Source organism: Peromyscus eremicus, chromosome 16_21 (genome assembly GCF_949786415.1).
Source record: "Peromyscus eremicus chromosome 16_21, PerEre_H2_v1, whole genome shotgun sequence".
In the NCBI taxonomy this organism is placed as follows: domain Eukaryota; kingdom Metazoa; phylum Chordata; class Mammalia; order Rodentia; family Cricetidae; genus Peromyscus; species Peromyscus eremicus.
In genome coordinates this window covers 52,197,931-52,217,884 of record NC_081432.1, presented here as the reverse complement: position 1 = coordinate 52,217,884, position 19,954 = coordinate 52,197,931, and the positions used below count along the sequence as shown (strand labels likewise).

Sequence of the window (19,954 nt, the reverse complement as noted above, 5' to 3'; positions counted from 1 at the left end):
ACAGGTACACCACTTAACTGAGGCCCACAACTACTGAACTGGGTTCTGTGTAGCTTACGATCTGATTATGAGAGGGAAAAAAAATAGGTGCTTTTTTTCCTTTAAATTTATTGGCATTCGTGGTTACTTCTCTGTAACTGTTTTTAGAATTATTTCAATTTTTAAAATTTTTATTATTTCTTTTGAGATTATACTTACATCATTTTCCCCTTCCCTTTCCTCCCTCTAAATGGTTCCTCCTATATACTCCTCCTTGTTCTCTTTCAAATTCATTGAGTCTTCTTTCATTAATTGTTATGGCATGCACATATGTATACATGTATACATATATATTCCTAAATATAACCTGCTCGGTCTATATGTTACTTGGATGTATGTTTTCCAGGCTTCCCACTTGGTATTGGATAACTAATTGGTATGCTCTTCCCTGCGTAAGACCATCAATTTGTTTATTATATTTGCTCTTAAATATTACTAGAAAAAGTATATGAATATACATTAAAGAAATTAATCCGCCGGGCGGTGGTGGCGCACGCCTTTAATCCCAGCACTCGGGAGGCAGAGCCAGGCGGATCTCTGTGAGTTCGAGGCCAGCCTGGGCTACCAAGTGAGTTCCAGGAAAAGGCGCAAAAGCTACACAGAGAAACCCTGTCTCGAAAAACCAAAAAAAAAAAAAAAAAAAGAAAAGAAATTAATCCTTTGCCATAAAATTTTCAGTTTTTTTCTATTCTATTTTCATTTAAAAATTCTTTATTTTGTAGAAATTTTCACTTATGTAATCAAAAATTCTCATGTTTTCTAAATTTTGATTCATGAAAAAAGTTTTCATAGCTTTATGGTTACATCAGAAAATTAATGTATTTATTTGTCTTATGAAGAGTTTTGTCTTTAATTAATATAGAACTATTTTTCATAAAGAGAAAGGTGCAAATAACTAATGGTTTTTTCTCCTTATATGGTTGGTAAAATGTCACAACATTTTTTGCATAATTTCTACTTTCTCATGATTTAAATTCCATCTTTGGTACAAACTAAATTCCCAAATGCACCTACATATATTTCTGGTCTTAAAATTTTTCATCAATATAATCTTTGTACAGAATTTTTAAAAAAATTCATGTGTATGCAGACATGTGCTCAGGTGCTTGCAGAAGCCAGGAGAGCACTGAATCCCCTGAAGCCACAATTACTGGTGGCTTGTGAGCCTTATGTGGGTGCTGAGAAGTGAAGTCCAGTCCTCTGCAAAAGTAGTAAGTGGTCTTAATTGCTGAACCATCTCCCAGCCCCCAATCATCAGGATGGTTTAATGATTACATTCAATTTGTCACAGACTATTCATCACTTACATCTGCTCAAAAAGTAAATATTAAAGGAGAGACTGAAAACCAAGTAAAATAATCTTTCCAGGTCCATAATATTGAAACAATACAACATTGTGTCATTCATTAACTTGTTTCTTGTTATTGTTTTAGCAAGGAAGAAGTGTTTATTTATGATATGACTATCCAATTATTCCCTTCCATTAAAATGTTTGCAAGCATGCCAGTGGGCTATGAATGTGTCTACATACATGTCACATAGGTGTACAGATGTGTACACACATAAACTTCTGGGGAATATTGATATTAGTGCTTCTCATCAGCAAGGTTTGGAAAAGTGAGTAGGTTTTTCTCATAAAGGATTGCTCACTTTTTTATCATGGAAACTTCCTGGGTTCAGAAAACCCCATTATTTCTTTAGAAGATTGTGTGTTTCCATGGTAGTTCTCCAGAATGACGAACAACCCAAGGCTAGTAGGTGAGCTGCTTCCTTTCATTGGCTGATTTGGGTGTCTAGATTAAACAGGTGCTCTCCAGAATCATCTAATTCTGAAACTTTTTTCTAATGCTAGGAATACAGTCTGTATTTAATTCAGACAATTAATTTATAAAAACGTAGTTTAACAGAGATGAATAGACAAGCTCACAGTTTGAAAATTAAATCAACTGTCTAACATATATCCCTCCATAACAAGGAAAAAGGCTATACGTATCATACATGGTGTCCTATGACTGGTGGAATATGACAATTAAATTTCAAATTGTACACAAATTTAAATATTTAAGATGTAAGGCATAATTTAGTGATCACAGAATATTTAAGTACATTTGAAATAATGTGTATGTAATTCTATGTATTATACCAGAGAGTTTTATGGTGAAATTTGTAAACTCTAGATGCAGATTATGAAAATGCACCTCAGCCCTGGAAATATCCTCAGAGAACCCCATACCCTTCAATGGAGACACCCGCATGTCCATGTTTCTTGCTGATTTGTTCAATATAGCAAAGAACTAGAATCAGCCCAGCTGTATATCATGAGAGTAATAGTGAAAATTATAAATGTATATACAATAGGATACTGTCCAGCTCTAATGAAATATGATCACAAAACAGAGTGAAATGGATGAACTTAGAATATATACTATTAGGCAAGCTCATATAATCTCAGGAAGAAAAGAATCCTCATTTCCCTCATATATGGAATTTAGCCAATACTATGTATATATAAAGTGTGCATGTGGATAGGGTATAACATGTAGAAAAAAGAACAACAAAGGCTAAATATTAGGGATGAGGGTGGGTAACTGAATGTAGGTAACAGACACGACTTATGAAGAAGAATATAAAGATAATTCACCTATTTTGTATGTTTTAAATTGCTCAAAACCCACATGTGAGAAATTTAAACTATTTCATGATTGACTTTAAGTGTGTTGGTCATATTGTACTGCATGGGTCATTTTTCAACTTTAATTGCTACATGTTGTCAAAAACACTGATGAACTGATTCTAACTTTAAAAACCTATTCCACGTGTTAGTGTATTACTAGAATGTTTTAAATGATACTGAAGGATCTCAAACTGACATTAATTTATGAATCAAAATAAACAAGCTCTTCATGGAAAATTGAATGTTCATCAAAAAATCTTATCAACTGCTTAAAAAGCCACCCCAAGCCAGGCGGTGTTGGCGCACGCCTTTAATCCCAGCACTTGGGAGGCAGAGCCAGGCGAATCTTTGTGAGTTCAAGTCCAGCCTGGTCTACAAAGTGAGATCTAGGACAGGCTCCAAAGCTACACAGAGAAACCCTGTCTCAAAACAAACAAACAAACAAATGTCACCCCAAACTGAAAAATTATCCAGTATGCATAGAGAACTTGCAAAATAAAAAAAGAAACATTTTAAGCAAATAAGCAATAACATCTTACAATAAGCAAAGAAATGCCCCAAAAGAAGAGATAGAAAATGGCCAATAATCACATGAAAATACGCTGAACACCAGTAGTCAATGAGGACATACAAATCAAAACCACAGTGAAGTAGCACCTCATTCCACTAGGATCCCTAATATGGGAGAGAAATGATGTTAGTGAGAATATAGACAAAAAGAAAGCCATGTGTGCTGGGAATGAGAATATAAAATGGTATAGGCACTGTGGGAAAAACTATATGCAATGTTTCCTCAAAAAAAATCCATAAAAATAGAGTTATCGTATGATCCTTTACATATGTGTCCAATTGAGTTTAAAACAAAATCTATAAGAGGTATGTGTATGCCATTGATGCAGTAGCATGATACACTGTAGCTATAATGTAAGAAGAATCCTATGTTCATGGGCAGATGAACTGAATATTTAGCTTTCAGAGAGAAGTAAATCCTACAATTTACTACAATTTGTATGGACCTTGTGAACATTATTCTAAGTGAAACGAGTCATTCATAGGAGACATGTGGTTATATTTATCTAAGTCACTTAGAGTAGACAAAGTCATATAAACATTAAATACAATGATGGCTGCTGGGGATGAAAGGGAAAGGGGGATATGAAGTTACTGTTTAATGGGTGCAGAAGTTGTGTTTTATGAGATGAAAAGACATATGAAGATGAATGGTAGTGATATTTGCATGACGTGAAGAATGCATTTAATATCACTGAACTAAATGCTTAAAGTGGTTAAGTTGTAAATTTCATGCAATGTATATTTTATTAAAATAAGATTATAACAGTCTAAAAATGAGAAGCACTAAACCTAACCCATGGTTGGGTCCAAATGGAAGGATTTAGACTTTGTGCTTTTCACAATTTATATTAGTATTCTCATCTTTGTGTCTGTGTGTGTGCCTGTGTGAGCTCATGTGCAGGTGCCTGTGAATCCCCTGGAATGGGAATTAAAGGTGTCTGTCTTATGTGGGTGTTGGGAGCCGAACTCAAATCCTTTACTAGAGCAACAAGCCCCCTTAACTGCTGAACCATTTCTCTAGTCTCTAGACTGCATCATTTCTTTCCGACCAAATTTGTGCAGATGAACGCTTGATATGAGACAATATTTCCTCCAAGTTCATTTTAAAGTACACTATTTACAAGAATAAACAAGTATTCTCCAGTCAAAAAGTTTATACAAAATTAAATAGTAGTTTTTAATTTAATTGCACAATTTATAACCTTTCTTTTTTTAAGATACACATTAAATCTCTAAAATGTGAATACAGTCTTCAGAATTGATTTGATGGTGGAACATGTTTTTCAGTCTTCTGAGTTCAGTGATTGTGAGAACAGCCTTGAAAATGTTAAAAGGTATCAATCATATCAATTCAGTAAACTTTGTGGAATAGCTGCCTGGCAAAATAATCTTGAATTGCTCATATTTTTTCATTCATTTATTTATTAGTCACTTTTTTGGTGTGTACTAAACACATATTGTGTTCTAGAATGTGATAGTGTTAACTGTCAGCTTGAAAAAACTAGAATCACCTGGGGAAAAGGCCCTTGTGCAGGTCTGTGAGGAAACTGTATTAATGTGGGAAGACTTACCCACTGTGGGTAGCACCATTCCCTAGGAAGAGGATACTAGTTTGTACAAAACTTGAGAAACGGAGCTTAGTTAATTCACTGCTGTCTGCTTTTGACTGTGGAAATAAGGAGACTACTGCTTCAGGTTCTGGGCACCCTGACTCCCCTGCAGTGGTGAAATTATGGCTCAAATAAACCCTTTCTTCTCAAGTTGTTTGTGTCAGAGTACTTGATCACAGGAACAGGAAAAGGAGCTAAGACACCGAAATTGTAGTAAAAAAAACCCACAACTTCTTTGCCTTCAGGGCCCTTGTAGCCTGGTGAGGTTGCAGACTGGCACAACCATGGGAAGAGAGCATGACAGCTGAAGTAAGAGAGCCACATGACAGACAAAGGCAGATCATCTAGATACAGAGACCCGTCCTGTGGTGATATTTATTTGTGCTGAAATGTGATCTTTTATTTGTATGTTAATAAAGTTTGCCTGGAGATCAGAGGTCAAATAGCCATAAACAGAAGTCAGGCAGTGGTAGCACATGCCCTTAATCCAATCACATGGCAGGCAGAGTCTCTGTATGTTCAAGGACACAGCCAAGCGTGGTGACACACACCTTTAATCCCAGTACCAACCATAGAGACCTGGAGGTCTTTATAGACAGGCAGTGATGAGGAAGTGATGTGGCTGGGCTTAGAGCCAATGAGAAGGCAGAACAGGGAGGCAGTAAAGGTGCAGGTTAGACAGGAAGAAGTTCTCTTGGGAAGTTACGCCAAGGTGGTAAGCTAAGATTAGTTGGTGGCTCTTGCTCTGATCTCTACAGCTTGCACCTCTGCATTTGGTTCTGTGTTTCTTATTTAATAAGACTGTTTAAAAATTCATCTACACCATCCTACATGGGGAAGCAAGCAACTGCTTCACATTGAAAGCACAAAGCTCCATCACAGAAGGCAGGGCCACATCTGCTGTTTAAACACAATGCATATGCTTACCTCCTTATACAGACCATTTATTTACTTATTTACTTTTATCTGTTATTTGTATTAGCATATATTAATTACAAATAATATGCCCCATTATGGGATTTCATGAACATACAAAACCTATATCAATGATATTCTCTAGTGTCTTTCTCCTGCTGCTTCCCACTCTCTTCTCAACTCCCCCTTCTACTTGCATATCTGTTTTCTCCATGATGGCCCGATGAGCGCTTTAAGGCTGTTTTGAGACCATGGGTGAGTGGCTGTTTAGAGGAGCATGGATGCCTTACTGGTAGCTACACCAACTGAAGAAAATCTCCCTCGTTGTCCTCATAAATGCTCAGAGAAAGTCAGACAGGCCCTACTGAAAGCTTTTATTCCTCAATAGTAGTGTTGATGGGCCAATCTTTTGCTTATCTTGTGCAGAGAATCACAGTTTCTGAGTTCAAGAGTGCAACATCCACATCTGAAGAGATGGCTCAGTGTTTTAAGAGCACTTTCTGCTCATTGAGCAGCAAACTGGAGTTCAATTCTCAGCACCCATATGATGGCTCACAACCATCCCAAACTCCAGTTTCAGGGGATGTAATGCTTTCTTCTGGCCTGTGTGGGCACTGCATGTATATGGTACACAGATATACATGAAGCAAAACACTCACACATATAAAATAAAATTAAATTTTTTAGAGTGCAACAGCTTGGATGTATTTCATACCATTCTGTTCTTTCTCCAACTGTGTTAGCATTTCACACAGCGGTCTATGCTCACCATAAATTCCGTTTCTTCCCTAATGTTTCGTCCATATCCTTGGCTATCTATGATCTCCTCAGGATGCTGATTTCACTGCATTCTTGCAGGTTGTATTACAGTCTGGCCCACTTGTCCCACTGTATGAGAACAGGAACAGTCTCATTCTACCTTAACACCTCTCCTTGCACATTCAATCAGTGCATGCACCTTGATGTCACTGAATACTGAATAAAATAAACACTCAACTGAAAATTATACCTACATTAACCCACTGAGAATGGAAGGAAGCTACTGAGAATTTGCAAAATGAAATTCTAATCCAGGACTAAAGCTATGATTTAATAACTACTCCATCATTGTCATATAGCCTCCTTGGTTAGCTATAAAAAAAATTTTGTTTTCTTGGCTATGATACAGAACATTTATATTGTACCTGGTGAAAACAGCCATATATAAATACATATTTATATCATATAGAGATTAAGAAGAGAAGCAAAATGAGATTTTTGTGGTTGTTACTACATTGCAGTTATAATTGATGGTTAGATGGTTTAAAAATCTAAAAATGGTATTTACTCCCACATAAAGGGAGAGGATGTGAATTATGCAGTTAAACACAGCTCTGTGTGGAGTTTCAACAGATGATAAAAATCACATCATAATTATCCAGAAGTAGCTGTGAGCTCAAGCTTTTGAGTTCAACAAGTATAGAATTAAATTTGGGTTCTGAACATTCTGTAATATAATGAAAAAAAGTAGTTAATTTCTTTAAAACCCTGTATTTCCAAATGTTTTAAGATGAATAACAATGCTGACAACAAATTAAGTGTGTTGTAAGGCTAAAGGGAGGTGTTTTGTTGTTGTTGTTGTTGTTGTTGTTGTTGTTTTTTGGAGGGGTTGTTTTTTATTTTTTTCTTTTTCATTAGTATTTTATTTTTTTCATTTTTCTTTATTAAGAAATTTTCTGCTCACTCCACATACCACCCACAGATCTCCCCTCCTCCCTCCTCCCTCCTCCTACCCCCCAGCACTCTCTCCCAAGCCACCCTGCATCCCCACACCCCCAAAATCAAGGTCTCCCATGGGGAGTCAGCAGAGCCCAGCACACTGAGCTTAGGCAGGTCCAAGCCCCTCCCTACTGCACCAAGGCTGCGCAAGGCGTCACACCACAGGCACCGGATTCCCAGAAGCCTGCCCATGCACCAGGGACAGATTCCAATCCCCCTGCCTGGGTGCCCCCCAAACAGTTCAAGCCAAACAACCATCTTCCATATCCAGAGGGCCTAGTCCAGTCCCATGGGGGCTCCACAGACACCAGTCCACAGTTCATGGGCTTCCACTAGTGTGGTCGGTCGTCTCTGCGATGGCTCAGCCGTTAAGGCAAGGCTCACAACCGAAAATATAAGGGAGGTGTTTATAAGCTGTCACGAATACAGAATGCTACAAAGGGTACACAGAGCAGATAGTAACTATGATTCTTACTGGGTTGAGTGGATAGTTGCTAGAATAACCATTGTCTCAGTTTGCTTTATTTTGAGCTCTGTCTGTGAGAAGACAGGAAGATTAAGATAGACTGCACAGAAGAACAAGCAGTAGGATAGGAGAAAACTCTTATAGTACTGCAACAATATAGGTTCAACTTAAGAACACTGCTTGGTCCTGAATCTTTCGTTAATTAGCTACATGACTTGGAAAATGACCCAATATCTTCATATCATTTTCTGCACCTACAAAATGGAGGCAGTAAGAGTATAGATCTCATAGGACAGATCATGTTCATGTCCCCAAATGAGATAACTAATCTAATGGTCTCAGCAGCGAGCCAGAGACAGTGGTAGTCATAGTCATGAATGGAAGATTCGAAGAGAGAAACAATCAATGTCTAGATTGTGAAAAGGTAAAGAAATAACCCTCAGTGTACTACTTCCTTTGCATATCATCCTATAGAAATCACACATGAAAATCACTGCAACTCATAGCCTGGACCACTCTGGAAAACAATCAAATAGTGTTATGCTGTACTGCCTGGAGACCAAGGAGAGTGAGAAAATGAGGTGGATCAAAGTTGCTCTTTGGGTGTCAGAAAGTACCACTGGAAGGCTATCTTCCTCTGCTTGGGATAAAAGTCCCTTGCAGCCACATATCCCACAGCCTAATATTTTCTGAGACTCCACTGTGCCTTTATATTTTAATACCCTGACATCTGGAATCCTAAAAGTCTAATGTTTAACCATAAATATCTGCTGAGATTAAAGAGCTATATACCAAGTTTCAATCTTTGGGGCCTATAATTGCTTGGGAAAAGAGAATGGCATTTCCCCCTCTAGCTAGAAGAAAAAGACCTCAGCAAGCACGGATATTGGCAGACAAATCTTCTAACAACCATTTCTCCTCTCCATTCTCTCCTCTCATTTCCTCCCTCCCTCTCCATTCTCTCATTTTATAATACCGTCTTGCTGTCACTCTCGGAACAAATGGGAAGAACAAGAAGCCTGGAAAGCTGAAAGAAAGACACATTTCAAGATCCAGCCACAAAGAGGGGAAGTGCTGGCCACGCTCTGCCCGGGAAGCAGGGAACAAACAGCGTCTGTGGTTCTTCCATCACTCACTTAGAAAACACTTCATCATTCTGGGAACTGACAGTCAAATGCCAACTTTATTTTCTTTTTTATCAACCTCATATTTTATTTTTGATTCAAGGCAAGTCACTTTTAAGGTCTCCGGAATGGTTTATAATTTTCATTCTTGGGAAGTCTCCCAGAAGTAACAAAATTTGAAAAATGTTTCTTAGCTACTCATAGTAAAGAATGGGGAACCAACCTTTTCCCTGAAGGTAGATTTGGTCAGAAGTCTTGGTCAGACCACAGTGATTTGCTGGGAAAAGTATCAAAGAGAGTGTGGGAAAAGCTTATCATGAAATGAGCTTTAAATATAATAATTCAGTGTAGAATAAATAATAACAAACCTAATTTCACCCGGCAATGTATTAGGAAGATAGCATTTTGGGGGTCATTCAATTCATTTCAATACAATTAATTCAATACAATAAGATGATACATATTAAAGGTCTAAAAATCTATTTTAGTCAAAGACTTTAGCTGTAAACACTTCTGTATCTTTTTAAGGTTATTTTGTCTTTCTAATCTGTGTCCAGGCAAATATGTCTATGTCTTGTGTTTGGCATGGAGAGTCATGGTCTCACTCCGTAGTCTGGCTAGTCTTGAACTCAGGGTAATTCTGCTGCAATAACTTCTCAAATCCTAATATTTCAGGATTGAGCTAACACATATAGACTCAAAGACTAATTTTTGATTATTAATGAAAATTTAAAACTATACACAGGTCTCTGCTCCTCCCACCCCTCACATGTGTTGAGGAAATTCATTTATCAGAGCCCCTGTACTGGCAGGTGACCCTCCTTATGAGTTTTCTTCCTCTGCTTCTTAGAGTCTTGTTTGCAGTGTTACTTTATATAAAATATGAATTTCTTATACACATACACATGTATACGTGCACACATGCACACACACACATATATATATGTTATTTATATATATATATATATATATATATATATATATATATATATATATATCAGAGAGAGAGAAAATAAACTAACTCCTATTTGCAATTCCCTCTGTAAACCAAAACACTATTTTCTTCCCTTCTCTTTTTATTGCTATTTGTATATATGCCTTTGTTGCAATATAACTTTAATGAAAGCATGGTTATTATTTTCTTCACTATACACTATAATTCCCATCTTTTAATAAAATGCTAGTAGACACTGTGTTGCCACAACATATTTACTGAATAAAGGAAAATGCCAGATACTGTAATTCACATGCAAAGGGCATTCATATAACACTAGCTCCCTCTTAGTTCATTCAGCTGAGGAATTATAAACTGCCCCCAACTTAGAGCTCTGAAGTCTTCAGTCCTCTGATTACAACATTGGTCTTCTATATATGTAAACGAGTCTGTGAGGTGATACTGTTCATTATAGACAAGAAATTAATAAGGCCAAATGGAAAGGCCTGGTGTTTTCATCTACCTAAGTGGGATATTAATTTCAAGATTTTGTTTTATTGAATGATTTTGGATTTTTGGTATCATTAGATGTCTCCATAACCACAGAAATCCTTCCTAAAATAAAGTATAAATAGTTCTCAGGGGATCCCCTGCTTGGGATTAGCCTTGCTCTTATTGCCATGTAATTTTCAAAGTTGGCAGCAAATGAAAACTTATAGATAAGTATAAAACAAAATTAACAGCTCACTTTTCCCCTGGCTGCACACCCTGCACTGTGAAGATAGTGAAGCCCACTGGCACAGTGTTCCTACTCAGTGATCTACACGGATGGGTTTAGCTCCTGATGCCAAAGTGCTTGACAATATTCAGGGAACTAACTGTGGATATATGATTGAGTGAGGAGGGGTTTTTGTGTGTGTGTGTGTGTGTGTGTGTGTGAACTAATATATGCAAACAAGATCTGTTATTTTGAAAATTAAAAATAAACCTTAGAGGCAATGGACTCAAAATGACTTGGAGAGATTTACTAATAAAATAGAGAAAAGACATGAGGGTGTGTCAAGCATGGTGACACTGGGAATAAATATAAGACTTGGTTCTAGTGGTTTCATTTTATCTGTGCCACCTTTATGGTCTTACAGAGGGACATATGAATGTCAGTCTCTTACGAATAAAGCTATGCTTCTCTTGTCCACTACCTTGGTGACAGGAATTAGAAAGTAGTTTTAAGAACAATAATTTTTAAAGTACAAAGGTCTTGCATTCTAGAAGAATATATTTGAAGTCAAGACATTTGCCATGTGTTGTCTTCCTTGCAAAGGGACTCTGTGTTTTTTGTTTGTTTTTTTGTTTGTTTGTTTGTTTGTTTTTGTTGTTGGTGTTTTTTTTTTTTTTTTTTGGTTTTTCGAGACAGGGTTTCTCTGTGTAGCTTTGCGCCTTTCCTGGAACTCGCTTTGTAGACCAGGCTGGCCTTGAACTCACAGAGATCCGCCTACCTCTGCCTCCTGAGTGCTGGGATTAAAGGCGTGCACCACCACCACCACCCGGCGGGACTCTTGTGTTTTTAGAGCAGGAGACAGGAGATTCCACTGTGAGAATCTTGGCACCTATAACAACTCACTGAGCATTTTAGGCAGTTTTCAAGCACAAGGAGTCAGTCAGTCTTATACACCTGTATGTCCTCTCAGCCATTCACACAGACTTGCTTTCACACTCTGATAGCAAATGGTGTGCAATGCTTGTTATATACCATTGAATTGTGTTTCACACAGGGCAATGAGCTGAGGAGAAGCAACAGAACAGCACAGTCACCAGTAGCAAGAAGATATTTAGTCCTGAACAATGTATTACACCACATGGTAAGCAACCTCCTAAAAATCTCATCAAAGGAATGTTCTTATAATTTAAACATGAAGCATTCAATTGACATGGTAGTGACTATTGGTAAGAGTGTTCACAATGACATAACATATGCCATTGACAATCATCTTCTCCAGCCAAAAGAAACTATTGACAAGACCTATGACATCAACCTGAGAAATGTTTTCTGACCATGTGAAAGAGCACATACAACCTGTGTTCACAGAAAACCAACAGGCTGGAGAGTTATCTTCTGTTGCTGGAGAATTTCTCTCCAGCTCCCGCCACCAAGTCCCGCCAGTCCCAGAACCCACTTATAAAATAAACACACAGACTCTTACATTATTTAAACTGCTTGGCCATTAGCTCAGGCCTGTTATTGTCTAGCTCTTACTCTTATATTTAGCCCATTTCTATTAATCTTTACTTTGCCACATGGCTCATGGCTTACTGGTACCTTACATCTTCCTTGTCCTGATGGCGGCTGGCTGTGTCTCTCTCTCAGCCTTCCACTTCCCAGAATTCTTTTCCTTGTCCCGCCTATACTTCCTGCCTAGCCAATGGCCAATCAGTGATTTATTTACTGACCAATCAGCAACACACTTGACATACAGACCATCCCACAGCACTTCCCCTTTTCTTTTCTTAAAAAGGAAGGTTTTAACTTTAACATAGTAAAATTACATATAACAAAACAATTATCAAGCAAGAATTATAGTTATAATATTAAAGAAGAGATCCTATCTATCTTATATTTGTGAGTTTAAGGTTTTATATCTAACTTATCTTTTATTATAACTAAGGAAAATTGTAAGTATCTAGTCTTTAACCACATCAAAGACCTCAGAAGGATATAACACTGCCTGAGAAATGGGAGAAGGATGCAAGCAACTTTTGGGAGTCTTGCAGGGTAGACAGAGACAGCTGAGCCTGGACAGTCATGCAAAGTTTTCTTGTAAAGTTGGGACATCTGTCTTCAGCCCACAGGCCTAGAGTCTCTTATTCACTTTTTTCTGTGTCTTGTAGAATGTCTGGCAGTTTTCTCTGCAAAGCAGGAACCTAAAGGACCATTTTGTCAAGCAAAGTTCAGTGGTCACCTTTGTATGGGTCCTGCATGTCCAGTTGATCAGACAGTCCAGGCAAGAACAGTTTCTTGCCCAAATGGCTATTTTTGTCAAGGTGAAGATAAACTCCATATGGAATGTCTTCGATGCCCATCCTCCTCTCTGAAGTAAATCGGTGCTGTCAGGAGCAGACATGTCTCATTGTCCAGAAAGTCTAAATTTTTAAAACATTTTAAATGCCATATTCTGTAGGTCTTTGAAGTGTTTGAAGACTACCTATCTATCTGAAATATAACTATGTATACCTAAAAGACTTAACTAACATGGCTACAAATATGATTATCATAGATGACTAATTATTAATCTATTTTTTAATTATCCATTACAATTTTAAATGAGTTACATAAACATAATACCTCAAACAAGAATAGAAATATATATACAGTATAACAAAATTAAGTTTAAATTTGTATCAATAAACTAAAATCTATAGCAATGTAAAACATTTTAAACAAGTTGTTACTCTTTAAAAGTAGGTTCATTAATCTACCCTTTCATCCTATCATATCTAAACTATCCCCTTTTTTTCTTTAGAAAGAGATTGTATTTATAATCAACCTGCTTTAAATAAAAATATTGGTTTTTGTCTGTCCCACACCAGAGGGCTCTTCTGATTTGGGACATAAGAATCTCTTAACCATTTTTTTTTTTTTTTTGAGCAATATGTCTGGGTTTAGAGGGGGAGTGAGCCAATTCCATCTCTAAAGCCAGCTTGGTATATTTGGGAATTTGGGCGTAGCTTCTCTTACTACTTCCTGCTGGAGGGGGGCGCTGTATCTTATGGGGACACGAAGAAAATTTTAGGATCATGGAGTAGTCCATGAGGCTGTATCGTCTGAGCCAGTTGCCTTCAAACCATTCTGGATGTTGAATCATCTGGGCCATGGTGTCACTGGAGACCTTTCAGGGGGTCTTGGCTGGTCAAACCTGATGTATCTTAATCTGGAACAAATCCATAGTCTCTGGCTTTCTGTGGAAACAAGAGCAGAGACTCTTTTCCAAAGCAACATATCCTTATATCCAAATTTTGAAGTCAAGGTACCTTTAAAATATACATTTTGGCATAACTCAACAGCTTTTACAATCAAATGTTTTTCTGCAGTTACGAATATCAAAGAGAACATAATCCAGATTCTCTGTGTGGTAGCCATCTTTACGTGGCTTATTTTTTTTTATATTAGAGCTCAGTCGGTAGAGCATGAGACTCTTAATCTCAGGGTCGTGGGTTCGTGCCCCACGTTGGGCGCCATTTGTTGCTGGAGAATTTCTCTCCAGCTCCCGCCACCAAGTCCCGCCAGTCCCAGAACCCACTTATAAAATAAACACACAGACTCTTACATTATTTAAACTGCTTGGCCATTAGCTCAGGCCTGTTATTGTCTAGCTCTTACTCTTATATTTAGCCCATTTCTATTAATCTTTACTTTGCCACATGGCTCATGGCTTACTGGTACCTTACATCTTCCTTGTCCTGATGGCGGCTGGCTGTGTCTCTCTCTCAGCCTTCCACTTCCCAGAATTCTTTTCCTTGTCCCGCCTATACTTCCTGCCTAGCCAATGGCCAATCAGTGATTTATTTACTGACCAATCAGCAACACACTTGACATACAGACCATCCCACAGCAATCTTCCTTGAATCATCTCTCAGTCCAAGGATGAGCAGGGATATGACATATTTACATTAGCTCCTCAGGCATTGTTGTGATCGTTTGGGTTTATGGTCTCCAAGAGTCCCATTAGAGTCCTGCTCCAAATTCCACTGTGGTGACAGTTTGACAGCCCATCTTTACTGTCATTATTTCTTTCTAATCTCACTTCCCGACTGGTGTTTTTTGGCAATTTGCTGCTTGGGCTGCTTGAGCCTAAGCTTTGTCTTGGATGTATTTCTAAGTCAACCCAAATTAGGCACTATGATTGAGCTTTTATCTTTTCTACTAGGATGAATTTCAATTTGTATCTAGCATTGTGGACCACCACCCATCTTCTTAATTAAAAAAGAAATGTGAGCCTGGCCAAAATTCAAGTCCATAAAAGGTACACAATTACCCATAGGCTTGTTTTAAAGTATGAGGATGGTTTTACCATGATGTAAATGTCTGTGGTAGTAATATAAGTTTTTTTAAACCAATAGAAAAATCTTACTATAGAAAACATTGAGTGAATCTAGGCATAGACAGAATTAGATCTGAATATCTGCCTTGGTTGCTTTTCCAGTTGCAGTGGTAAGACCCCCTTGATAGAAGCAAACTAAGGGACAGAGGTTTACTTTAGATCACAATTTGAGGCATGGAAGTCAAGGAAGGAGGAGCGTGAAGCAGCTGGTCATGATGTGTCAACAGTTAAGAAGCAGAGAGAGGTGAACGCCTACTACTGTTCACCTGCTCAATATGTTTTTTCCACTTTATATTGCTCCCAGATACTCTGCCCAAGGAAGGGTCCCACCCACAGGTAAGATATGTCTCCCCACATCAATTAATGTAATCATAATAATCCCTCACAGGCATCCTCAGAGGCCTATCTTCAGATGACACTAGATCTTATCAAGGTGAAAACTGACACCAAGAATCACACTATACTTTTTATTTTTTATCTTTCCTAATCATATATCAATTCTCACTTTCCTCTTACACACACACACACACACACACACACACACACACACACACACACACTATAGATTTTATTCCACTAAGAATAAAATGTATTAACTGGTTATATTCTGTAAACAATATATCAAAGTGAATACTTCCTCAGCTTTTATATGTAATCAGTAGCAAGAACATATTTATACCTGAATAATGTATTAAACCACATGGTAAGCAATCTTCTAAAAGCTCGTCAAAATGTTCTTAGAATTTAAACATGAAGCATTTGATTGACATATGTGAACAATATATCAAAGTGAATATTTCCTCAGCCTTTATATTCACTCAGCATATACATGACTTTAAAACCTCTACTGCTGACCCCATATATTGTCACTCATTTGCAATGCTAAGACCTTAACATATGGAAAAATGTGAGATGAGTATAAAATATATTTTCAAATATGAAATTTTATAATAACTTAAACAATCATGTGTTGATATGATTCCAAATGCCAAATGTTAAACTTCACCAAAAGCTCAGATGGAAAAAAGTTATAAACAAATAAGAATATATCCAAGTTTTTGTGATGATTTATGCCTATACTTGGACACAGGAGACTGAGAAAGGAGGATTGGAAGCTTAAGGCAAGTATGAGTTACATAGCAAGAATGAAGCCATCTTGAACTACACAGCAAAATCCAGGTTGGTCTGGGTACAAAACAAAATCCCATCTCTACAGAAAGCACAAACAAAACCAAACAAGCAAAAGCTTTGAAATATATATATATATAATTAAATCAATAACTTGCTGCTCTTGAACAGTTCAGGATGACTCATTAATATTCTTTTTAAGAGCCTATAATGCATACACTGATAGAGCTAGCCTAGCAATATTTGTTGAGCATCCTCCTAAATGTATATCAGTGAGCAGTCCAGAATCCCAGCCCTCTCTGAGTCTGTGTTCTAAAGGGTCAAATGGCAAATAAACAACTAAGTTATTACATTTATAATATAATAATATTATTTTGAGGCCAGGTAGCAGACCTCAAAAACAATAAAGCGGGTGCATTGGCTTTAGAAAATAATAAACACATTGTTTTGTTTGTTCGTTTGTTTTTGAGACAAGGTCTTGCTTATCTCAAGCTAGCCTTGAACGCACTGAGAATGACCTTGGAGATTTGGCTTACTGGTATGCACCGACATACACAGTTTATGTGGTCCACACTTGGCCTAGGGATAGAAATCAGGGATTCTTACATGGGAAACAAGCACTCTACCAGTGACAGCACTAGCTCACACATATGATTGTTAGATGAGGAATCAGGAATGGCTTCCCTAAAGACACTTAGGGATACTAAGTATATCCCTAAAAGAGCTACTAATAAGATATTCAGGCAAAGGAAATAGTCTGTGCAAGGGCCCTGTGCTAAAGGTAAAGTAAGATTATGATAGTTAAGGTAAGTGGGGCGTGGAGGATGGGGGGTGTCACAAGAGGTGGAAGAAAGCATCCCTGATCCCAAAATGCAAGTCTGGTAAGCTTATGGTTTGGATGTCCTTCTGAGTGGGTGAAAAGCCATTGGGAAACTTAAGTGATTGTCTTAACCACTAGGTGAGTAGAGTGCAGAATGCAGAAATGAGAGAAAACATCATTAGAGAGAGTACTCTGCCTCCAGGAGAGTGATGACAATGTCTATATTACAGAGGCTGCAGATAGGGAAGATGGGAAATGTGAGAGCTTGGGTTAGGAAGAAGAACAAGGAGTATGCCCTATGTTTTTACTCAATTGATGAAGGCAAAAGGCAAGTCATAGGCATCAGCTTGGGGTAGGGATTGGAATTTAATAGTAGGCATGTAGATCTGAGGTACCTATACATATTAATAGAACCAGTAGCGTATTTTTTTTTTACCACATTTCAAGGTCAGGTCTGAGTTAATAATAGAAATCACAACTCATAGACAGCATTAAGTGGAAATTTGATCTTGGTCCTCTTGGAATAAGGAAAATTGTCTGAGCACTTTGCCCTGGGTGAGTCATACCTTTAGAACTTAAAATGACAAGGAAGGAGATAATGGGGGTGGGAAGGAAGTAAAAGAGTGGGGGGGGGGGTGAGAGGAATTAGAATGCATTATGTAAATGTAAGGAATTATAAAAGAACAAATGTAATTGATAATAAACAAAGAGAAGGGAGACCAGAAAAAGAATCTAAAAAGAGTGAAGCAGAGGGAAAGTGGGAAAAATTCTTCAGGTTTTCCTGCAACATGTGCAAATTCAGTTCAAATGGGAAATCATGCCCCTGGTGGTAGAAACAGAAATATCTCTAGGACCCGGCTACAAAATCAATATGCAATGATGCTTTGGTTGTATGAGGAAGGATAGAAAGTAGAGTGCAGAAGTTCTGAGCACAACACAGCTTAGGAGGCATTTGGAGACCATGGAGATGAATCTCACAGTGACTTCTATACCATCCTCTCCAGAATGAGCTTCCAAGTCACAACAGAAAAAAAAAAAAAAAAACAGATGGATTCATAGGTGGCTGGGATATTTCAAGGTGACATGAATTCTGCACAAGGCTAAGGTATGTACAAAGATCATTCTCCACATTGTGTTCAGAGCTTGGTGATGATAATATGTACATTTGACATAGACACAGGCATGCACAGAGGTCACAGTGGTGATGTCACAATATCTCTTAATGACTAAGTACCCTGCCATACATGTGATTTGGTTACACATCAGTATAGACTCCAGCCCTAGACTTTGGTTCCTTTCCAATATATTTTTGTTTTGATAGGGCAATGGAGCCACAAGCTCTGTTACATGCCCACTGGCTTTGCCATAGACATCATGGTCAGACATAACCAACCTGTGTTGAAGAATGATCCAGTCCATTCTGCCTCTATCTTTGGAAACACAGAGACGGGTGGAGGCAGACCCAGGGTTCTCCCATCCAGATCGGTGAAAAGGTATTTTCTTGGACTTTCCCAGTCAGATTCAAGGCAAACGGTTCCTTCTAAATCTTTCCTGTGGAGAAAGGGAAGAAGCAACTCTCTCATCTCATGATAGGCAGGAAAAGAAAGCGCACTGACAGTGCTGATCTTACGGCAAGTCAAGGGATGACCCATCTTCCAGTCCTGCCATATAAGGCCAATATTCTTCACCTTGTATGGATGATCTGTACAGTAGCCCTCACCTGACACCAGTCGTGAGGTGCTTTGATTCTGGTACTCCCAGACTGACCCCCAAAACCATAAGAAATAAATCTTTGGTCATTATAAATCATCTAGTTTTTGGTGTAGGTACAAATGGACCAAGAGGTGTAACTTTCATCCTGCTGGTAAGACAAATAATAACACAGCACAAATTGTGTGCCTAACTGTACTGAGCTACCTACAATGGCTCAGGAATGGGCATTAAAAAGGAATCAGTGTTAGGTCACACGTGAACTTTCCACGTAGGGTGGTTTGTTTAGACTGTTCCTCTTCTCCTGAAAGCAGGTTTTTTTTCAGTGTGAGAAAGCTTAACCCATTTTTTTTTTCAGATCCTTGAATAAAACTCTCAGATCATGTGTCCAAGAGCAGTAGTTACACCTGGTCTATGCTTCATCGTTTAGCTTAGGAATTCCCAGTAATAGGTACAATCTCCTCCCACACCCTCATCCTGCTCAATGGCTCCCTGATCCCCAATTGAAACTGTGAACTTTGTGCCCCATGATAGAGGAAAGAATAAAGTTGATTTGAATCTACCTATTTTGAAAATATCTCTAAGAAATAAAACAATAAAAATAACAATAAAACTCACAAAATCACTTCTGACCCTTCTTTAAAAAATGACTCAAGAGGGGAGAAATCAGTAACCAGTATCTGCTTGTTTGTGAGCAAAATTCTTAAAATCATATATTGAAAGGGCAAGAATATGGCATGGGTAAAATGTTGGGACATCTAAATCAAGGCACCAGCCTTTTCTACAGAGATTTACTTCAATTTGTGTGATTTAATGTTTTAGGGATTTAAAGAGTTGAAAACTGCTTCATAAATATAGTATATTGTCGATACTAAAAGGGGTACCTGGGCTGTGATGGAGGGAAGTAGAACTTGTTTTTGTCCTTCATCCTCAGCATTCTGGTTCTCTCTGCTGTTATTGGGTACATGATTCCAGTGCTATACTCATTAGGCAGGATGCAAACATCCAGGTCACCACTATAGCAACTCTTCACAAAACTAGAAAATGTGACATCTGAAATTTTAAACAATATATCATAAGATTATATCATGTGCACCACCAAACACA

The 19,954-nt window shown here is 37.9% G+C and overlaps 1 protein-coding gene across 1 annotated transcript in view; it reads right to left on the bottom strand.

Annotated features, from left to right (window-relative positions):
* Pkhd1 (PKHD1 ciliary IPT domain containing fibrocystin/polyductin) overlaps positions 1–19,954 on the bottom strand; it is a 462,210-nt gene that overhangs the window by 96,868 nt on the left and 345,388 nt on the right. Inside the window, exons 59-60 of the mRNA XM_059282214.1 lie at positions 19,732–19,900; positions 18,531–18,688 (exon numbers count right to left, since the gene is read on the bottom strand). Coding sequence (XP_059138197.1) covers positions 18,531–18,688; positions 19,732–19,900 — 327 coding nt within the window. The remainder of the gene's footprint in view (positions 1–18,530; positions 18,689–19,731; positions 19,901–19,954) is intronic.